Raw genomic sequence first — 21575 nt, 5'->3', positions numbered from 1 at the left:
CTTTGTGACATGCTGGAATACTAAAAGTTTTAAGCCGTATCTGTATGGTGTGAGTTCAAATTATACTCACTGGGAATACTTTATTCTCAATGCCTATATTGAGCAGGGAGTTGAATTTGATAGCCTAACTGGCCCCATCCAGCTACGATCTCAGCTATGTTTTCTCATGTTGCACTGTATTTTTATTGTTCTTTTTATATGCTACCCCAAGAACCCTAATTAGAAAGTCTAACAAGGATTACACTACACAAAAATGTCACAAATCAATCAATCACATAAAACAAAACAGCGAGGGAAAAACAATGAATTGCCCTATGCATCTTCATATGCATAATGTAATTTGCATCACAGGATGGTTTCAGACAAATAAATGGCTACTTGAAAATTATGTAGCAGAACTCTTAGTTATTTCATTCTTTGCGTATCAAACTTTTGTCTTCATAATTGCCCGACGATGGGCTTAAGTATCCTTTTCTCTCAGAGAAACAGTTATGGATACTTTAAAAAGCAGCTGGTAGATGTCACTTGCAAACTCAGTGCTGTTATTTAGGGTGGCAGGGTCTTACTTGCAGGAGCAGATTAACTGATATTTGGAAGAGCATTTTATTAATAAAAAGTCCGACTGAGATTGATCATCAGGAAATTAAACGTGCTTGTTACAAGGTGTGCTGGCCTGACTCGCCCAATTTTGATTAGTTCCAAACTCCAATAAAAATAGCTGTCCTCTCATTTTTTGTAATGTTTTTATCACAACTGCAACAACACTTGAACTAAGTAGAATTGCATGAAATGAAAAGGCACCTAGTCAAGTGAAAGTCACATTCAGGAAGCACAGATCTGGCTTGAGATTCAGTTGAGTCTATGGTACTCCATTTCATTCTAATGAAGCCTCTTCTTTAGATGTATCAAAGGGCAGCAGGATGGGGAAAGATCTCTAGTGTAAGAAGTCACCAGATAGAGATGGCACACCCCTGAGAGACAGAATTCAATGCAGATATGCAGTAGCTTCCACAAACTCTGTTCCACAAAAAGGTTGACACAGTTTGCTGATTCTGCCTTCTATCAGAGCAGTTTTCCCCAGTTTGGGTACCCTGAAAAAGGAATGATGGTTTTTGCCCAGAATTTTAAAAGGAGTTTGTCCATTGTTGAAAATTCTGGGAGTTGAAACCTACACATCTGCAGGGTTGGAGAAGGCCACTACAGAGGTTATTGATACTGGCTAATCTAAGAGCCAAACAAGAAACTACCGGTGACCTAATGAAGTGGAGAAGTGTTTACAGGTTCTTTACAGTGTGTATGCGCACTGACAACCATCATTGTCAATCATGATTTCATATTGTATATGACTTAGATATATTCAGGTGGAAATAATAACCAATACATTCTGTGCATCCCAAACTCTGGAGAGGAGGAGGAGGAGGAGGAGGAGGAGGAGAATTTTCTCTTGCTTTGAGTCAACGCTGAAATTAATGTTGCCAAAACATTCATGCTGGGGATATGATGCACTGGCAATTTGACTTTACCTAAATAAAGGTATTGTTTTGGAGATGACAGAACTTAATGAAGTGTTAAGAATGAAGTAATCAAGTATTAACAGCTAGCTCCAAATATATGAAAGTCTTCTATCCACTTAAATCTTCTGTCTACATAAAAGAAAGTAGAGACCTGTTTTGAAGGGCAGAAATAGAATAGAAATAGGAAATTGTATGGAAGTAGTTTGTTACTAAATTTTAGGGAAATTTTTTGTCATACAACTTCTTCAGCAAGGAGACATACTGCTTTATGTGGTGATGGTCTCTCCTTCAGTGGAAATATTCAGCAGAATATGGATACCTCTTTCCTACACACAGTATAAAAAGAATGTTGAAGTTGATCATGGATGTAAAAAGTACAGCCTGGGGCCACACATAGCCCTTCAGCATCATTTCTGTGGCCCCCTCAGAGCTCTCCCAATAGAGAATAGATTAAAAAATATCAATCGTTTCTTTCTTTTGTATTTTGGGAACTGGAGATTTAGGAGCCTTCTAAATGAATAACTAGGGGACTTGCATATGCTTAGGGCAACCATTTTGCTCCTTAAAAGTCCCTCCAAAGTAGACCATGGCATTGCCCACTTTTGGAATGTGGCCCTTGAGACTCCACAGAGACTAGTTTGGTCTTCAGGTTAACAAAAGATTCCCATGATCCCTTCCATTCTAACATTCAGTTATTTTGCTATTATAATTACATAAACACACACACACACACACCCCTACATACTCAACATAATTATGGAGGAGAAACCTCATCTGTAGATGGAATCTGAAAAAAAAAAAAGACTAGAACATAAGACAAAAATAACAGCTTTCCAGCAGGCCACTTTTTATTATCATTTACCTTGACTAGGATTTTGCCTTTCAGACTCTGAGGACTTGGAAGCTGCTTGGGATCGCCAGTGTTCACAGAGGTCAAATCTAGCTTGTCACGGAAAATCTCCTTGAGGTACTGAGCAATTTTCTTTTGCTGTTGAATACTACAGTGATTTTCAATAGACAGTATAATTGGAAACCTAAAAATGGAGGGGAAAATCACACGTATTTGTTTTGAAAATATCAAAACCATTGCAGTGCAATACTGTTTTTTCAATTTTTTATGACTAGGTTCATCTCCTGGGAATTCCCAAAGAAAACAATCAATCTACCAGTTGCTCAGTGAAGACAGAAAAATACTAATGGGTAAAAAAGAAAAGACAGAATTATTCAACTCCTATTTTGGCTCAGTCTCCTTCAACAAGAAGGTATATGTTGCAACAAATGATTATGAGGAGCAGGACGAAGGAGAAGGGTTAAAAGTTGAGAATAACTGACATATGGTCAAATAATGTTGTACACCGCCCAGAGTCACCTGTGGTAAAATGGGCAGCTATACTGTATAAATTGGTTTAATTAAATAAATAAATAATATTCATTTAGAATTAATTTAAATTTCAGGGGGCAGATTAGTTGCATCCTAAGATACTGAAGGAATTTTACTAATGGCCTGGCAAAACTTTTATGTATTATCCCTGAGAAATCCTGGAGAACTGATGGTGCCAGAGGACTAGAGGAAGACAAATTCCCATCTTCAAAAAGGGAGATGTGGAGGATCCAGGGAACTACAGAGTTGTCAAATTTCTAAAAGAATGTTCCACAGAAGGTCAAGATTTCTTCTTTTTGCATTCTGTAGTGCAGAACAAGGAATAATAGATTTCACTAATGCAGATTCCAATTTGATTAAAAAAAAAACCCTCTAACTGCAAGAGTGCAACCAATTACCATCACAGCTAGTTAGTTCCCTTTGACTGAATAGGCTTGATAATGGCTAGACCATAATCTGTCTGAGATACTTGAATTTGGATTCTTGCATTGAGTAAAGGTTTGGCTTCAACCATTTTATGTTTGTATAAAATCATGTTTTGATAATCATGGATAATGTAGGAAGAGAGGAGATAGTACATAGCTCCATATTCTTTCCCATCTACCTTCTTTTCTATTATTGTTGAAGTGACACTGAGGGTAGTATAGTCAAAAAATGCCTTAAATAGCAGAACTGTTTCAGCAGGTGGTTGATAATGTTTGAACTTGAAATCTAAGCAGGATCATGCCTGTTTAGTATCTGGATGAGAGACCATCCAGGAATATCAGAGCTATAGACTAGATTAGAAAGCTGAAAAACTTCTTGGAAGAAAGCATGGCAAGCCACTTCTATAAGGTTATCAAGAAAATGGCATGGTTGTGTTCACACAGTCAGCAGGAGCCAAGATAAACTTGATGGTTCTTTACTTTCAGCTTGAAAGAAATCTATGGCAGAGAATAGTTACGAGATGCTGGAGGAACCCCCCCCCCCCAATAATCCACATACTCTGCCCTTTTATCTAGAATTCTGGGAACTCCAATCAAAACATTAAGAGACCCTAAGTTTGAGAAATGCTACCCTACAGAGGCAATCTTCAAGACATTTATTATAGTAGAATATATCCCTTTGAATACAAAGACATTTCCTGCAAATATACACAGGATTGCTTTACAAGCCTTACAACACAGTAGGCTGGATACTTATGTTATTAAAATGAAAAGAAATATGATTGTGAAATAAAATTTGTGGTAGTTTTGAAAAAAATGTGTTAGCAATTAAACATTTATGTATTTTAAAATATTATCTACAAATACAGTAATGAAAAGAGATTTGCACAACTCTCTTTTAGTTGATTACAAGACTGCACAAACCACATAAACCAGAAGGTATTGTTTACTTACAGAATGTACTGTACTTACTCATTCTTAGCAAAGGCATTTTTGTTTATTACATCTACTACATCTTTAAAAAATATTTTGGAAGTAAGGGTGTAACCATGATGCACAACTGGTTCTCCATCCGGACCATCCCAGCAATCAACTATCAAGACAAAGACATTATATATTAAATATTTTGCTGATTTCCCCCCATTTCTAGTAAGCAAGCTGAGAGGAGATCAATGTCCAAAGCATATATTTGGCATTTGAAAATGCTGTTCAACAAGTGGACATTCTCTTATTACATGCATCAAGTCTCATCTTTCACAATCTATAAAGCTCATGCTGGCAAATGATTAAAGCTGACAAGCTATTATTATCATCACACAATAATGGCAACAGTTTTGCTGGAAAGAAAACTGTATCGGAAGTACAAGCAAGAATACTAACCAATCTTTTACTTAGAGCTGTGTGTATTAAAAAATTAATTTTTGTGATGTATATTTCATCATTTGCACAGCAGCTGGGAGATATCTTGGTCAATAGTTGCTGAATCACACTGCCTCCCTGGAACATATGATGAGCTAACTCAAGCAATTCTCAACCATATTTAAATACTTTAAAGCAGTATATTTTAAGGCAGGGAAAAGGTCCATCAATAAAGATGGTCTTAATAATCATCAACTACTTCCCAAATGCATTTAAGTAAGACCTTCCTTCAGGCCTAAACTGGCTCTCAGAACTCAGTTACTCCTCAATAGTAGACATAATTACTTACAATAGACTAAAGCGTAACACTTATGATGTCCTTATGACTAGAGGCCAAAATCAATTTTAGCACTGATATTTCCAGATGTGTTACGTAAGTGAATTCAGGTCTATGACTTTGTTTTTTTTCAAATCCAGTTTTCAGAAATGCAATCACATGCTTCCCAAATAATTGTAGCATCACAGGTGTATGAGATATAAAATGACAGATGGAGTCAGTCTGTTCTGCTCTTGATTTTTTTTTTTTTTTTTTTTGGGAATCTGACCATCTAGGAGTATGGCTTTAATTCAGTAAATTTGGGTAAATACAGTATTCTGTTTCAGCAGCTTCAATATGAGCTGTTTTGAAAAAGACAGGAATGTTGTTGCCTTCAGAGTCACCTTAGACTCTGATGAAATAAATATCGTTTTCAAATATTTATTTATACAAAAATATGAATTACTAGTATTTGGCTATGCTCCCTGACATACTGTATTAAATGTTTTGTATGCTATAAGAGCAGGCATAGGACAGAGTGAGCGGACTTGTGCGCACACATATAGAATTCCTGACTGGAGGCATTTACTTTTACATATTCAGTGTAGCAGTGGAAACTCCACAGCAATGTACCATCAAATTAAGTAAAAAATACACCTTCCAGACATCGGCAGCCATCTTGTAGGACTCGGGCATACATCTCTACTTTAGACTGAGACAGAAGCTGGTCTCCAGTGAGATATGTGTTGTGGGAAGAAGCAATAAAATAGTTGCAAAGAGGTTGATCCATATCCTGGTATACCTCACTGTGCAGTGGATTGAACACATCACAGGCTGGACTGCACATAAAATTGGTAAAGCCTGTATACATGAGAGAAAATAGCAAAATATGGTAAAGTTGGATATTAAGCACACAAATGTAGGCCTTTCATGAAGAAGTAATCATATAAAATAGAAACTGTATTCAAGCTTCATCAGTCAGATACTCATGTTTTTCCCTGTCTTTCTAGCATTCCCAAAATGGTTGCTATCGGGACAACACATCACCTGTTCTAATGCTTCATACATCTTTATGAATAATCATAGGTCACTAATCCCTTCCATTCCATCACTAAGCAGAAACTGAGATTTTAGCTAGGCATCCAAATTCATCCAAAGCTGAACTCAGTTTGAGCAACTGATCTGAGACCAAAGCACATTCGCCGCTGAAATACTTTCCTTCTCTGGTCTGTGGTCTGTTCAGACCTGAATCTTTCAAGGCAAAAGCTTTTCAAGGATTCAGAAAACCCAGCAGAATTGTTCCAAGAGTCACACATTCTGACCATTCTTTTGATACGCATGTTGGTTGCTCCATCCTAAAAGCAGGAAATATTTAGATCCAAAGCAGGCGAAAATGCTTTGGGTCCCGAGTGGGCATGCTCTCCGGACCTGCTGGTGATTCTTTAAAGGAGATATGCCTTTTTCTGGGCTCACATAGTAGCTGTGCAGGCTCAGAAACATAACACATTTGAATTAAGCAGCCATTGAGGTGGTGACAGGGTAGTGTTACACAGCTGCACCAGCACCAACATGGTAACATCTCCTGTAATCAAATCCATCTTTTCCGGAGCCCTCATGGCTTCCAGGCAAGCTCAAGAAAAGGCACAGTTCCTTTCAGGAGATATAGAAAGGGAGTCCACTTCAGATCTGAATACTGCTCACTTCTGTTCTATTCCCATTCACATCCTATTTGTTTCAGCAAAGTGGAATAGCGCTCCATGCACAAAGTCACATAATGGAATTCCCCCTTCAACTGCAAGGAGTAGTGAAGCTCTTGGAAGAAATAAATTTTAATTAGACATTTCAAACCAACAGATATAAATACATTTCTTTCTTCAAATTTCCTTGTCCCTTAACACAGGAATATAACCTGGCTCGTCATGAACACAGTATTGTCACCCAGATGGCATACAAAACTGACTTTAAAAAAACAACAACGAAGTCTGGGCAGGTTAAAAAAAGGTTTCCCAGTTCAAACCAAAAAGGGTATATAGAAATGATTCTAACCAAATGGAATCTTAACTTTTTTTTTAATGAAAAGCAAGAAGGGTACAAGAAGACAGATTCAAGCAAAGCAATAAAAGAAAAGTTTGGTAAGGCAATGGAGGTCCCAGAATGCTTAAGCTTGTTTATTAACCTTGTTTTCAGACTGTCTGTTCTCTCCAAGCTACCAGAAAGGATATCTGTGACAAAAAGAAAAAAAGAAAGCCTCACAGAGACCCTGGAGAGCTTTGCTTTGTCAATTTTGATGTGCAGAATCAGACAAGATGGCCCATGCTGTCTAGTTCTATTCATTCATCCATCCATCTATCCATCCATCCATCCATTCATTCCACAGAAATAGTTAATCATCCTTATTATGACAACTTACTCAACCACCCTCCTTAAAATTAGTTTTCATCTTTTATCTAGGAGTTTAAACACTTGTTTCACTGCTTCCTAATGCTGCTTTAAACAATTTTGAGCTATACTTGAGCTACTTTTCCATTTCTAGATTCATAATGGCCATATTTCCTGTATAATTCCTGAGCCCATTCATCAAATAATATAACAACTATCACTACTGTTATTTGCCATTTATTTAAACAAGGTGAAATTATATAGAGTAGCATCTGTAATTTGTAGACTGCTTTGCAGCTTCCAGACTAAAATAACCTTTATAGCACTTGGATGCCATAATTCCCATTTAACAGCTAGGAAGTGGAAGTTGACAGAAAGTGACTTTTGCAAGGCTATAGATAATGAGCTAAGAGAATTGATACTATATAAATTAAAGCCTATTCTCACCATCTGACAGACAGTGGCACTGTTCAATCTTTTTTTTTTTTTATGTTAGTCTTGAAACGGAGAAAATTAATTATAACCCTTTTTGTTCTTCTTAAATACTACTTCAACTAGCATTCAACATTGTTTTCTCTCCTTGTTTCTAATTAAATCTAAAATATCGTTCTACAGAATAAGACTAGAAATGAATTTCAATGGAGAAACAAACTCTTTCTCATAACAGCATAACACTCTGCATTATTAATATTCTCATTTATGTTTTCCACCATTAATTAAAATGCTAATTGACTGTCCTCACATTTACATATTGACATACTAAAGTAAACTTTCCCAAGGCAGCACCCTTCATACGTTTTGGGACTACGATCTCTGCAATCACCAGCTGTCATGGACAAGCTTGCTCAGCATGATGGGAGCTGAAATCCAACTGATCCAGAGAATGTCAGTATTGCAGAAGGCTGTATTAAACCATGATTAAGAAAATGCTAAAATATCTGTTCCATAACAGCAATGTAAAATGGCATCTAAAGAAACTGAAATGCTAAAATGTATTACCTTCTATGCCCAAAACATTCTGATTCTTGTTTTCTTCTGAAACCTCGAATTTTCTTATGATGTCTAAGCAATACTCTGTTGTCACATTATTCATCTGCGCCAAAGACAAAATTGATACATTTTTCTTCTTAGAGAATGTGACCAATATGTCAAAGTTTAGTTCAGATCCAACCTCTTGTTTAAAAGCCCATGGTCATATTTGGTGTGCAGTCAACTGTGACTACAACTGTCAGCATTTTTTCAATGACCTTTTAGTGAGTTGAAGATTGTATATGTTAAAACTTGTTTTGGTTTGTTTTTGTAAGCATCACATCTATCTTTTAAACATTACAGATAAATAGTGATCACAGCTAAACTACACATCTCTCTGGTCCAAATCATACTTCTTTCCACAGGATTTATGGTAGAGAAAAATCTACAAGCAAAAAAGAAAAATGCACAAAGAATTGTAGCTCTGCAACAGTTTCCACATGTATATATAATATATAATAGCAAGGGGAAGAACTATGTAGCTCTGTCAGACAGTATAGACACAATCAGTTTTTCATGGACACCTTTTCACTGAAATCTATGAAAACAACAACAAAGTACTTATCTCCAACCTTCCATCTTCCTTTAACGCTTCGTAGATCATCCTCCTCCTGACCCCTCCCCTTCAACATTTTAGGATTCAACTTTTAACATATCTGACCATGGCTTAACTGCAATACGTTACACTTCACAGCTATCAGAATGTGCAGTGAATGGTTGTACTTTTCAATAGAGAATAAAAATGCTCTTTGAAATGGGCCATTTAGTATATGCACTGTACTGAGACCAATAGTGGAAGGGTAACTTGGGATTTACTACTAAGTTATGAAATCATACAATTAACTTCATTGACCAAAGTGATCTTATATCCACACTATGCAAATATAAAGATTGGTTTAATAATGCAATTATTCATTGCATTCTTTGATAAACAAGTGAATATTCAAATAAAGAAGGTTAATTTTACATATCAGAGTGTTTACGAAAAATTATTCAATTAATTCTACTGACAGCGATGGAAAGTCAAGTGTAAATTTAACATTCTCCTGTGGAAATTAGGGAAACCCAGATTTACTCACTTTGGCTAGATCATAGTTGACATTAGAGCCATTTATCTAGACACAATTGTCCCAGCTTAGTGACTCTGTGCTTATCACTTCTTGTCTCAACTCATGAGATTAATATCAATTACTCCTTTCCAGTACATTACAAATTACACACTCATAATGCAATCACTGTGAAATAATGTTTGCACTACATAGGTATTAATGCTAAACTGAATTCTCTTAGATGAACGAGCAAAGTGTGAGACCTCCAAGAATAAAATAAAACTGTTTATCAGGAGTCTTATTCATGCCAAAAATGCAAAACACTCAGGATTTCTGGAAGGTTTATCATTATTCATGTAGAGACAGAAGTTATGAAGTTATGAAATGACTAAACTGGGAAACTTCACAAAGAATATTATTTAAGCCCAGCAGGCATGCCAACTCTCAGAATTATCTATTAATTCATTCAGTTTATAAGCCACCTTATAGCAGTGGCTCCTTGGGCAGTATACAAAATAAAACAAATCAAAATTAAAATTCAGAATTGCAATAAAATACAATAAAAAAATGAGCCAAAAAAAAAAAAAAAAAACACCACTAGGAGGAAATAGCAAGGAGAATCTAATTCCCTCCAATTCCCCATCCAAGATTTCAGTTTCCTCAGTCCTCATCTACAATTAAGTCATGGATGAGATTTTATTATGAACTTATCTAGCATTTAGTTTCAGCACCATCAGACCAGATAGTAAAATGGTAAGGCAATCAGACTAGTGACTGACTGAACAAGAGACCAAGAAAAAAAGCAACAAATAAAAGTTCTTCTCATCTAACAGGTCAGTTCCTAAATGTCTCCCTTTTCCCATAGGTATTACAAGTTTTCCTTAGGTTTTCCCAAATGAGTTGAAAAACATTGAGTTAAACAAACAAACAAACAAACATGGATGCCCTATGCATTGTGCAAAATCAACAATAACTGTGCAAAATATGCCTCAAATTTATTATTCTTTAGTAATTCTCAGAAGACCCAAAGTGAGATTGCTACAGGTCAGTTTATGTGCCAAAAAAAAGTGGTATTACTGAAGTGGAATGTTGAAGATGAAAGAAAAATCACATTCTACTTGACAAATTCTGGGAGTGAATTTAGCAATATGGGAAAAGAAAATGACTGTGTTTCTCTGCTTCCTGATTTAAAACTTTGTGTTAATGAATTCTATAATCATTCACTGAAGTATCATTTCTATCATTCATAAATTCAATGAAGAGTACAGAACAGGAAACTCAGTTTCAATTTGCAGTTTACTATGTTTTTAAAAATAACTTTGAGTAAAGTGAAAACATCTTTTGGCATCATTGAAAATGATAGAAATAGGACTCGTCACCAGTGAAAACAGATTATTTCAGCTTAAGTGAAAGGCTTCTGTTGAACTGTAATGTTATTCCTAGCAAACACTTGTGAAGAACTCCACAGATTCAATAACTCTTATTATTTCTCCATTCTTCATGAAATCAGCGTGATCGATGGGCTTGTTGTTGGGCTAGAAACTGTAATATTTGCCTCTACTGAAACGGTAATGTACTCAAAACATGCATCTTTGTTCTCTGTAAGGAGTTTTCTAGTCTAAGTTCATTCATTTCCCAAGCCAATCTGAGAAGCTTGTTTAAGGAATGGTGATTTCCTGGGGCACTAGAGGTAACAACTTTTTCCTCCTTCCCCTCTATCATTTCATGAATAATGAACTATATTTAACCTTCCTAGTTTGTCTGAAATCCTAGAAATGATGCCAACTTATTACAGAGCAAAATAAGAATGATGGACTCTAGATTCCAGAATACAGTGTCTTTTAGGAGTCTATCTTCAGCACAAAACACAGAATTTATTTCCAGCCTCAATCTAATATCAACAGTGGAATTCGCTTTCATCCAATACATCTGTACTCCGTGTACATTAAGTTCATGTCTTGTGACACAGGCACAGTATAGATTATGTTAGCTTGATCTGCACTGATATGATAATGGGTGGGTAGTGTTGTTCACCAACAAATGACTTGTAAGCACGTGCAAAAAAAAGGCATACTGCAAAATGAACAGATAGTTGCTTGTGATTCTAAGCTGCCAAAGTATGACTGGGAACAGCAGGTAGAGTCTAGAACAGAGACAAAAAAAATTAAGCACATCGTTCAAACCTGAAGTTCATCTACACTGGCCTTATACAGCAACCTTATAGGACTAACTTGTGTGGGTCAGTGTGTACCACTGACTTTCTATTACTGAAGAGCTTAAGTTCATTGCCCTTCCATGTGTCTCATATATATTTTTATTACGCATTTGAACTTCAAAGCTCAACTTGTCTCCTGAATGGAAATCATAATGCTGAGCATGTTTGCAATCTTTTGAATGGACAGCAGGTGTTTCTCAAAGTCATTGATCCAGGGTGAAGTAATGGACACAATATAACTGTCTTGCACGAATATACTCGATAAGCCCTATGAATAGTGACAGGGATAGAGAAGCTAGGCATATTGCAGCTGACAAATGAACTGGTAATGAATAACAGGTGACCAGCCAAAGCTGACACACCAATGAAACAAAATACCAATTATTTATAACAGGTGTCAATATTGGCTTCGGCCTTGAGTTATGCCCAAAGCCTATAATCTGTCTTATTGGACTCCTTCAAAATTTATAATATTTTAAAGTTTTTTTCCCCCTCTACACTATGAACATGAAACTAATGATATGATGCAAATGCAAAAAAGAAGAAAGAAAAATTCAAATGCATGTGGTTTCCTCTAAATCCATATTATGAATCTAGTACAGATTATCTTCTCAGATCGTATGGTGATCCCAGCTGCTAACATAATAGGAAAATAAACTTCATTTACTTATTTAGTAAATATATAAAGCAAAGGAGGCTTCAATTAAAAAGGAATACATTAAAACACTACCTACACTACCTTAATAGATATCATAGAAGTGACAGCCAAAGCTGATCAATCTGTCAAACTCAGTGGAAGCCATAAATACACAACAAAGCAGCTATAAAAACATTTTAAATGCTCAGATAAATTAAAAAGGCTTCCCCTAGTGACAAAAAGCACTGAGACAAGGTGTGTGTTTCTGGCAGAGTATTCCTATACTGTGCCCAAGAACTGTCATTCTAGTCAACACCCACCCTAACTGCAGATGATAGAGGATTCAGAGCAAGGTCTCCAAGTGAAGTTATCAGACAGATGAATATAGTACAATGAATATATGGCATTAGGGGGCCTGAAGCAGTAGTTGCTTTGTAAATCATATTCTGATTTTCATGAGTTATAGACAGTTTGAGGATATATTATAAACAGCTTGAGCTACACCCCTAGCTCAATAGAAGCAGAAACTTCCTGTTCTTGGTAGGCAAAGGACCACTGGGAATCAAACCTAGATTGCTTCTGCTATAAAACATTAGGAACTAAGGCATTCTCTCATTCTGGGCAACACATCAAAGTATGAGGCAATCAACACATCAAACAGAGACAGACAAACAGAAGGGATTTGCCAACATATATGCCTGAATGGGTAGATGATGAGTTCCAGCAAGTAAAAGTTCTCTGGAAATAAGAAGTAATTGAATTGTTTATACTCCCAGTCTCAAACAAGATCTTTCCATTTTGGAAATGTGTGTTGATATGATACTGACATAAGTGTCTATAGAAAATGGGGAAAATAAAATAGTGCCCAAAATAAATGAAATAAGACATACACAGCTCTGACTCATAAACATTTTCTGCTCTCACTGTTCATAAATATAGATATCAATATTTTCAAGGAACCAAATATTAGATAATTATTTTTGATAAATGTTTTCAAGATAAAAGCAACAGGGTACTTGGATGTAAAAAGAAAATGGGGACATTTTGTAATGGATTAGTGTGTTAATCATTTTTGTTTTCCTTCTTACCTTCTGTTCTACCTTCAAAAACTGAGCAAAATCTTCAACAGTGAGATGGTCTTTCTTATCACTATAGCTCAAAAGCAGCAAGTACAGGTCACGCCGTAATGACATCATCTTGTAAAACACAGAAAACTCTTCAAAGTTTAAAGTTCCCTGGTTCTCATCTGTGTCAGCTTCCTAAGGAAAAAGCATAACCAAGTATGTGTGATCACTAGATACAATATTCATAGAGGAAAAATATACTTGTGAAATCCCAGATTGCTCAATTTAGATTCACCCCCTGAAGTCTGGAACTGTAATCCCTAGAATATCCATTTTTGCCCACACTGCCTAGGAACTTGGAAAATTGCATTCCAACTTCTCTTTTAGGCACCGGACTGAATTTGCTTTGGCTGTGATTTGAGTTTCCTTTCGAAGCATACAATAGTCAAAAGGCTTCATTTTTATGGCTATCGTATCAACACTCAGTTCAAATCAGTCAAGTTATACCGCTTCTCAGCACAGAAAACCCTAACTGTACCCCTGGCCCTCATCATAACCCTAAGCATGGCTCATCAAGTTAGAAACAATAACTACAGCCTTGGTTTATAGTAAGATGTCCAGTTCAACCTACTACCTCAAAGTATCACTCTTCATGATCTCTGCCACTCCCAAATTATATTCTACCTTGGCAAACAGCCATTCCATGTGTAATTCAATAGGGAAGAATGTTTCAATGTTTCAGCCTAGTTGCATTAAATGTTTGCAAGGAAGCAGCACGTCTCACCAGACCTAAGCAGTCCTAGTGTACCAGCACTAAGTGAGGAACAGAATGACTTAAAATATACCCCATACTTTTTTTCACTAAAATTCTATAATTCATAGCCATTCACTTCTTCACTTTGCCTGCAGCAATTACAAAACTAAAGTCCAAACACAGGGCATACCAGAAGATAGTTTGAGATTGTATGTGCCATTTGACTTCAAGGAATTTTACATTAGTTGTCAATTCCTTATGCATTTTAACTAGAACAGAGCATGAGTGTGTTATTGTGCAACTCAATGCATGTTAGCATTGAATACTACATGTTAAAATGATTCTTGGTATAGGGACAAGTATAAAACTATGGACATCAGCAAGTGCATAATTGTAATATTTGCATGAGGGCCTCATTCTTCACTTGCCGTTAGGTTGACATTGCTGCAGTGTGTAATAGCTGCCACTGTATAAATCTACTAGCTCAGTTGCAGTTTCCAGGTTTCAATTATGATCTCCTACAAGAGAAGACAGTTCCAGAAACTAACAGTAAATTATCCAGTTCTATTTGTATTGCAATGTTAAGCACCTTCAGTTAAAAGTAGATCCTCACTACAAACTTTCACTGCTAAATATTACTCAGCTAGTTATAAGCTTTCAAGGAGGTGCGAAAGAGGATCTTTGTAGCATCCTTTCGGTAACAGTATCTTTTATTCCTTCTAATGAAGTGCTTTTACGTTAAATTAGAGCTATTCTAATCAGATTACACATAAACTAGATTACATGCATTTCTACATTTGCTAACTCAGTCTGAAGTCACACAAAGCCAGTAAGGCAAATACAGATACAAAGCAGATGGACATCATTTGTGTTACAGAAGCTATTGTTGCTCAGACTACAACCATAGAATTTATTTGGGCTATTGTTGGATCAATTGAGTGGTAGCGCTAATCGGACTACAGAAGGACTGTACAGAAAGGGACAACTGGGATTGCTTTCAGGAACGTGTGGGAAAGTCTTTAAGAAATTCTCTACATATGTTTCAACTCTTCATTACATTGCAGTTATGTTGAAGATAGACTTATGTGACCATCTCTTGATGAATTCAATCTTCTCGTGTTAGCTTTAGTTTGTCAGTCCAACCAATATTAATGATGGTTTGAAACAAGCCAAATTCATAATAGATTATGAAGCTACCTTGTTCCAACAAACCATTGTTCACTAGATCCTGAGTTTAGGGTTTTGATTACACATTAACCAGTAGTTAATTAGAACTTGAAATGAGAGCTTCAGAGAGGGAAAAGTCAAAAGTGGGGTGGATTAGCCTAAGGTTTGCCTCATTGCCTTCATATCACACTAAAAAGTTTAGTAAATGCTTAAGAGGATTTGCTTCGGATTTACACAATATTCACAATGGTTCTTTTAAAATAATAATTATTAATAATAATAACTACAATAATACCTCCGTTCACGAACGCTTCTGTTCACGAACAATTCGGTTCGCGAACAGCAGCGTTTGCAAAATTTTGCTTCTGTTCGCAAACTCCACATTGGGTGACGAACATGACCCACGGCCATCTTCCCTGCTCTGACACGTGGTCGTGGCTTCCTCTAGGTGAGATCACGGTCGCAGACAGACACTTGCTGTGAAGCTTTTTGGTGTCACCTCAAGCAAGGTTAGTGTTCTCTCTCTTCATACTGTACTGTACTGTACTTTGTTTCATATTTTTGTGGTTAAAAAAAAATACATATGGTTCACAACGGATTAACCTTATTTACATTGAACCTTATGGGGAAATTTGATTCGGTTCACGACCAATTCGGCTCACAACCAGAATCGTGGAACAAATTAAGTTCATGAACCAAGGTACCATTAGGTATATTATTATAACCTAATAATTTCTAGCTACCATCACTTCTTGGAAGATATTTATTATTTATTTAGGACTGTTATATTGTATTTTTAAATATAATAAATTAATATTTATCTTTTCTGTAAACTGCCCAGAGTTGTTTTCTAATGAGATGGGCAGTGACAAATCTGACATATAAATAAATAAATAAAATTTTTAAAAAGTTTAGCACAACAGTTAAATACAGCTATAGCCTCATTATAAATAGTCCTCGCTTAATGACTGCCCTGTTTAGCGACTGTTCAAAGTTAATGACAGCACTGAAAAAGTAACTTGTCCTCGCACTTATGACCATCGCAGTGCCCCCATGGTCACATGAACAAAATTCAGGCACTTTGCAGCCGACAGGTGTTTACAACTGTTGCAGCATCCCATGGTCACGTGACCTCCATTTGCATGCTTCACAGCCAGCCTCCAATAAGCAGAGTCAATGGAGAAGCCAGCAGTAAAATCATAAGTCACAGTCATGTGATGTCTCACTTAATGACCGCAGGTGATTCACTCAGCGACTAAGGCGGAAGTGAGGTCATAAGTCCATCACAGTCATGCGATGTCTTGCTTAACTACCGCATCACTTAGCAAAGGAGTTGCTGGCCCCAATTATGTCATTAAATAAGGACAACCTGTACTATTAATCTACAAAAACTAAATTGCGCCATTTTTTTTTTTTTGGCAGGAGTACATATCCTCTGTATAATCAGGACCAAACCAGACATAAATGTGTACTTTCAAAAGAACACAACAAAAGTTAGCTATAGGAAAAAGAAAGAAGAGAAGAGAAGAGAAGAGAAGAGAAGAGAAGAGAAGAGAAGAGAAGAGAAGAGAAGAGAAGAGAAGAGAAGAGAAGAGAAGAGAAGAGAGCAAAATATACAAGTTGCTTTTTCCTAAAAATTATTGGGAAAAGAATATTATTGGTCACAACTGAGAAGGCTCCCTCACTGAATGTGTTTTATATGCTTTTTTTTTTCTACACGAGACACTAAGAGTCACTGTGATTGAAGAGGCAAGTTTAATAAAATAAACAAATACATTTTAAGCCACCTTCCCAATTTTAACTTCATTTATCTGCTCAGTCAAGTAACATTTAATCTGTTCTGGAGAGTTAGGGAAGAGGAAGAGGAAGAGAGGTCCCTTTAGATCTGCGATGCCCAACCTCCAGTCCCACAACCATATGTGCCTGTCATGTGATTCCCACAGTCCACACAAGCACTGCCAATTTTAATGTGATCATGCATAATATTGATTTTAATTTAAACTTAATTAAATCATTTGTTTCTGTTTACTACCCTTGGCACAACACACAAAAGTCAAGTGTATCTTTCAGCTGTTTCTATATGCTGGCTCCAAGCTTTGAAGATGAAAATTATCAACACTTTGAAATGGTTCCAGAAATGGGTTGGCAGTCAGTGCAAATGCCAAAGTACTGGAATCACATGATCACATCAGCAAGAATGGTCAGAGCTCTCAGCTTTGTTTCAGATTGGCTGAAGCTTTTGAGCTCCCTTCAAAGGTAGCACTATACAAAATGCATTGCATCACTGCAGTTGGGGGACTACTAGGACATGGCTAGGAGATGCCTCACAATTCCTGCCCAAATAGGGCTGAAGCTTGTACATCATTCTGAACTAATAAAAGGTGCTCTAATATGCTGAAGTTATTTGTGCATCCAGTAACAATGATGGATATTTTAGTACTGCATACCAGGATGTCTTACATATGGTGCATTCCTCATATAACAGATTAGACAACTTTCAGCTGGGCAGGAATGCAGAAACTAACCATACTTCTGTATTATCTGGACTCAACTTCAATGTATTTGCTCTGACTCAGTCCATTGCCCTGATCTTCTGGGACACCTAGCGTTTCACATGAATGGCTTAAAAGGAGAGGTAAAGTTTCATGTCATTAATACACTATGACACCTCATGCTTTATTTCCAGAGAATTTACCCTCCTGGTCACATATAAATGTCAATACATTGGATGAATTTGAACTCTGTAGTACCCATATTGCAGTTGCCAAGAAACAGGACCAAAATACCACAGCATCTTTTTCAGGAGACAGGCCTCCAATCATGAATGTGAAATTCTGACTTCACTTAAAGTGATGGTTTAAAGCTAGTAATGACTGACTAGTTGGGATTATAATGGATAATCAAAGTTTACTCTGTGTGCAGCTATTCTGAAAAAAGGTAAACTCCATGTTGGAAATCATCAGGAAGGGCATCAGCAAAATTACATTTCCAATATCTTAATGCCTTTCCACAAATCTGTTCTGCGACAAAACTTGGAATTTTGTGTACATTCAGATTAGCATCCCCCCCAAATGGATATTGTAAAAGCTGTAAAATTCATTAAAAAAAGAAACTATAGTACAATGCTTAAGCAGATGGAGCAACACTCCTGCAAAGAAACATTATGACACTTGGAAATTTAATTTAGGGTGGAAAGAAAATATAGAAAACTTGAAAAAATGTATATGGAGATAAAATGTGAGAAGTTTTTTTCTTGTCCTTTCATAATCCCAGAATTTGAGGTGACCCAATGAAGCAGTTAGAGGGAGACTAATGAATAAAGGTGTCACTTAATACAAGCTAGCAAAATTGGGACCATGATTAATCACTAGCCTCTTAATATGCTAAATAAATAAGTGTACAGTCTGCAATTATATCAGTTTTAAGGTCCTTGAGGGTGGGCTACTTTGAGATGTGTCACCAATCCAGCAAGAGCCAGATGCCAACAGGACATGCCTTGATAAGCCTTTTCCCGTGGTCTTTCCTCCATGAACAATTACATTGAACTAACTGTCCATTTACCTTCATTGATAACTTTAGATTTCTCTTTAGAAAGACTAATATTTATATCTATAAACAGAGGAAGAAAACTCACCTGAAACATTTGTCTTACTTTTCTTCTGGGCAGGTTGACATTCAGTTTATGCATCAACTGGTGAATCTCTTCAATATTCAGCAAACCATCACCATTCTTATCAGCTTCCTGAAAAGTCTGCTTCACCCAAGTGAAGATAAATTAAGGAAAGGGTAAACTGCCTAAATTAAAATCTCTGGGATACATTTTTACATTATTGAAAAAAAAGTGAAAGGCTATGCAAATCCAGTGCATAATGATAAGAGCACAAAGCACAGAAGGCATCAATTTGTTTTTTAAATAGGGGACAATATGCACAAATACACATGAATGGGAAACAAGAAAGGTATGAAGCCACTACTAGTGTTATTTTCCAAAATTATGCAATGGAATGTACGTACAGTATTACTGAACCAGTTTCCAACTGAGTATTCTACAAACATTTTAAAACTAGAGTTTTCAGAATTCCTACCCAGGATCTGGGCAAGTTGGGGAAACGTCTGCACTAACTTACTAAACAACAATGAAAATCAAAGTTAAACCTACAAATTGGTTGGACCTCTCCTTGTGGTAATCCAGTTTTGGAAATAAGGTATCCATTATCTTAAGATAAACGTAAAATGATGCCCATTCAAAATAACCCCCTAGAGATACAATACCTCTAATGATATAACACTAACAAGTCTATATTCTATAGAGATACTACCTTTGTTATAATGGCCTCATCAATTCATAAAAACTACCTTCCTAGATTAACATTCAGACCCCATCAGGTATCAACCACAGGTCCATAGAAGCTCCCCAGATCTGGATATTTGATTAGAAAGACATAATATAATCTGCTAATATACACTGAACTCATCACTGGTGATTTCCCTTTGTGTCACATTTGATTAGCCAGCTAATTCTTCAACTCATTTATTCGTGCATACCATTATCAACTTGCTTCACTTATTGTTCTTTCTAAACTAAAAAACTGCAGCCACTTTAGCTATAACACATGGAAGATACTTCAGTTTCCAGCGTCTTCTGAACAGGGCAGGTGGATTTCTTCCTAAGTGGCTGGGTTCACAGAAAATACTCGACTGAAGGTCACAAAGCACAATTACTATGTTGGCAGAAAATACTCGACTGAAGTTCACAAAGCACAATTACTATGTTGGCATAACATGTTGTACCAAAACAAATTACTACAAATCCCTTTTAGCCTAGTCTAATGTGTTGCTTGTTGTCTATAAAATGACAAAGCACATGTTAAGTTCAGCAACATGTAAACAGAAATTGGCCAAGCAAAGGGATTTTTCATCCTCTTCTGGATGCAGACATTGAAGACAGATGAGGGACTACAAGGATGATACTTTTCTTAATTCCACTAATGGAAACAGTGCTGTTAGAACAACATTGCCATGCTCAACCTTTATGCAATTGTTTCTCCCACTACCATCTTTTCACAATGCTGGAAGAAATCCTTTGGCTTCACTACTGTCCAAATCAGAATTCCCCTCCCCTTACACAGAGCTTTTCTGTTCAAAATAAAAGGAAATTACACTGGGAATATTCCTATGACTAATGGGGATACTCTTTCTATTGCAAATAAACACACAGGGAATTATTCTGATCTGGACCATAAGATGGAGTGCTTAAACTTCCTCTCTCATATCATTGACCCAGTTTAGCTTTTTACCCTGTTTGTTTATTTTAAACAAACAGCTCTCCATGGGCCAATTCTATGACAAATGTTGCATCTGGTTTGGTTCTTTCTCCACAATTTAATAACCGATTAATTCCAGTGAATTTTTCTTCAGTTGGTCCCTGTTTATTTCTGACAAAGGGGAACAGAGGCATCTTCCTTATGAATCCATACCCTTTAGTGACTTCTATTATGTTCTACTCCAGCTGGAGCTGTTATACGGGTCATTTCTCCCTGCAGTCATTCATCTGCCAGAACTGATCATGCAAACAAGACTTGAAGAAATATTTCTGCATAACCAAATGCATGGCAGCCATGTGAAGCCTCCAAAAGTCAGAAAGAAATATAGAAATTACACAAGTAATTTATGGAGTAATTTGCCATAAAATGATGGCAAGTGTTTCTCTGCCTTATGATAACAAGAGCTGAAATTCAAAAATGAGAATATCTGGCATTTTTTACTTTAGCTTGGCAACTTGGGACAAAGCAGACCACTTCATGATCCAATATCCTCACTGAAAAATAATGTGCTTTCCCAGAGTATAATCTTTTGAAATGAAATATCTTTGCCTCTAATTGTTGTACTTTTTAGATTTCTCCTTAGTTTAGCATTTATGTGGTCTTTAATTAAACAGGGTGTCCAAAGTTACCTTGTATTCTCTCTCTCTATCATACATACAGTGCTTTGTCTCTGAGAGAAACTCTAATATGTGTAAATTTGAGTTAATGATTGCTGCCCCTTTGTTCTAAAATGAATTGCATGTTCTTGTTCTTGTTTTTGTTTTCAGTGTATGGTTATTTGTGGAAATGGACAAATACATTGTAATATCTGAGGAAAATGCAAAATACTCCGTGAATAATAACCCAACACAAATGGGCATTTAGTATCTTGTAAAGCCACCTGAATAGATGCTACATAATGCCTAAAGATGTGATGTGATTAAAATACAAAGTCAATTGGCTGAGGAGGACCTTGAGAAGAA

General features: G+C 36.4%; 1 protein-coding gene across 1 annotated transcript in view; it reads right to left on the bottom strand.

Moving 5' to 3' along the window:
• The window catches only part of PLCH1 (phospholipase C eta 1), a 147059-nt gene that overhangs the window by 37357 nt on the left and 88127 nt on the right, over positions 1 to 21575 (bottom strand). Inside the window, exons 6-11 of the mRNA XM_088132148.1 lie at positions 18924 to 19053; positions 13393 to 13563; positions 8374 to 8467; positions 5653 to 5856; positions 4293 to 4413; positions 2377 to 2548 (exon numbers count right to left, since the gene is read on the bottom strand). Of these exons, the coding sequence (XP_087988274.1) occupies positions 2377 to 2548; positions 4293 to 4413; positions 5653 to 5856; positions 8374 to 8467; positions 13393 to 13563; positions 18924 to 19053 (892 nt within the window). The remainder of the gene's footprint in view (positions 1 to 2376; positions 2549 to 4292; positions 4414 to 5652; positions 5857 to 8373; positions 8468 to 13392; positions 13564 to 18923; positions 19054 to 21575) is intronic.

Source organism: Python bivittatus, unplaced genomic scaffold (assembly GCF_059951505.1).
Source record: "Python bivittatus isolate LINGU-HERP-01145 unplaced genomic scaffold, Pbiv_v1 ctg000980_np1212, whole genome shotgun sequence".
Lineage (NCBI taxonomy): Eukaryota > Metazoa > Chordata > Lepidosauria > Squamata > Pythonidae > Python > Python bivittatus.
The sequence above is the reverse complement of the archived record's forward strand: the minus strand, read 5'-3'. Positions and strand labels throughout refer to the sequence as shown.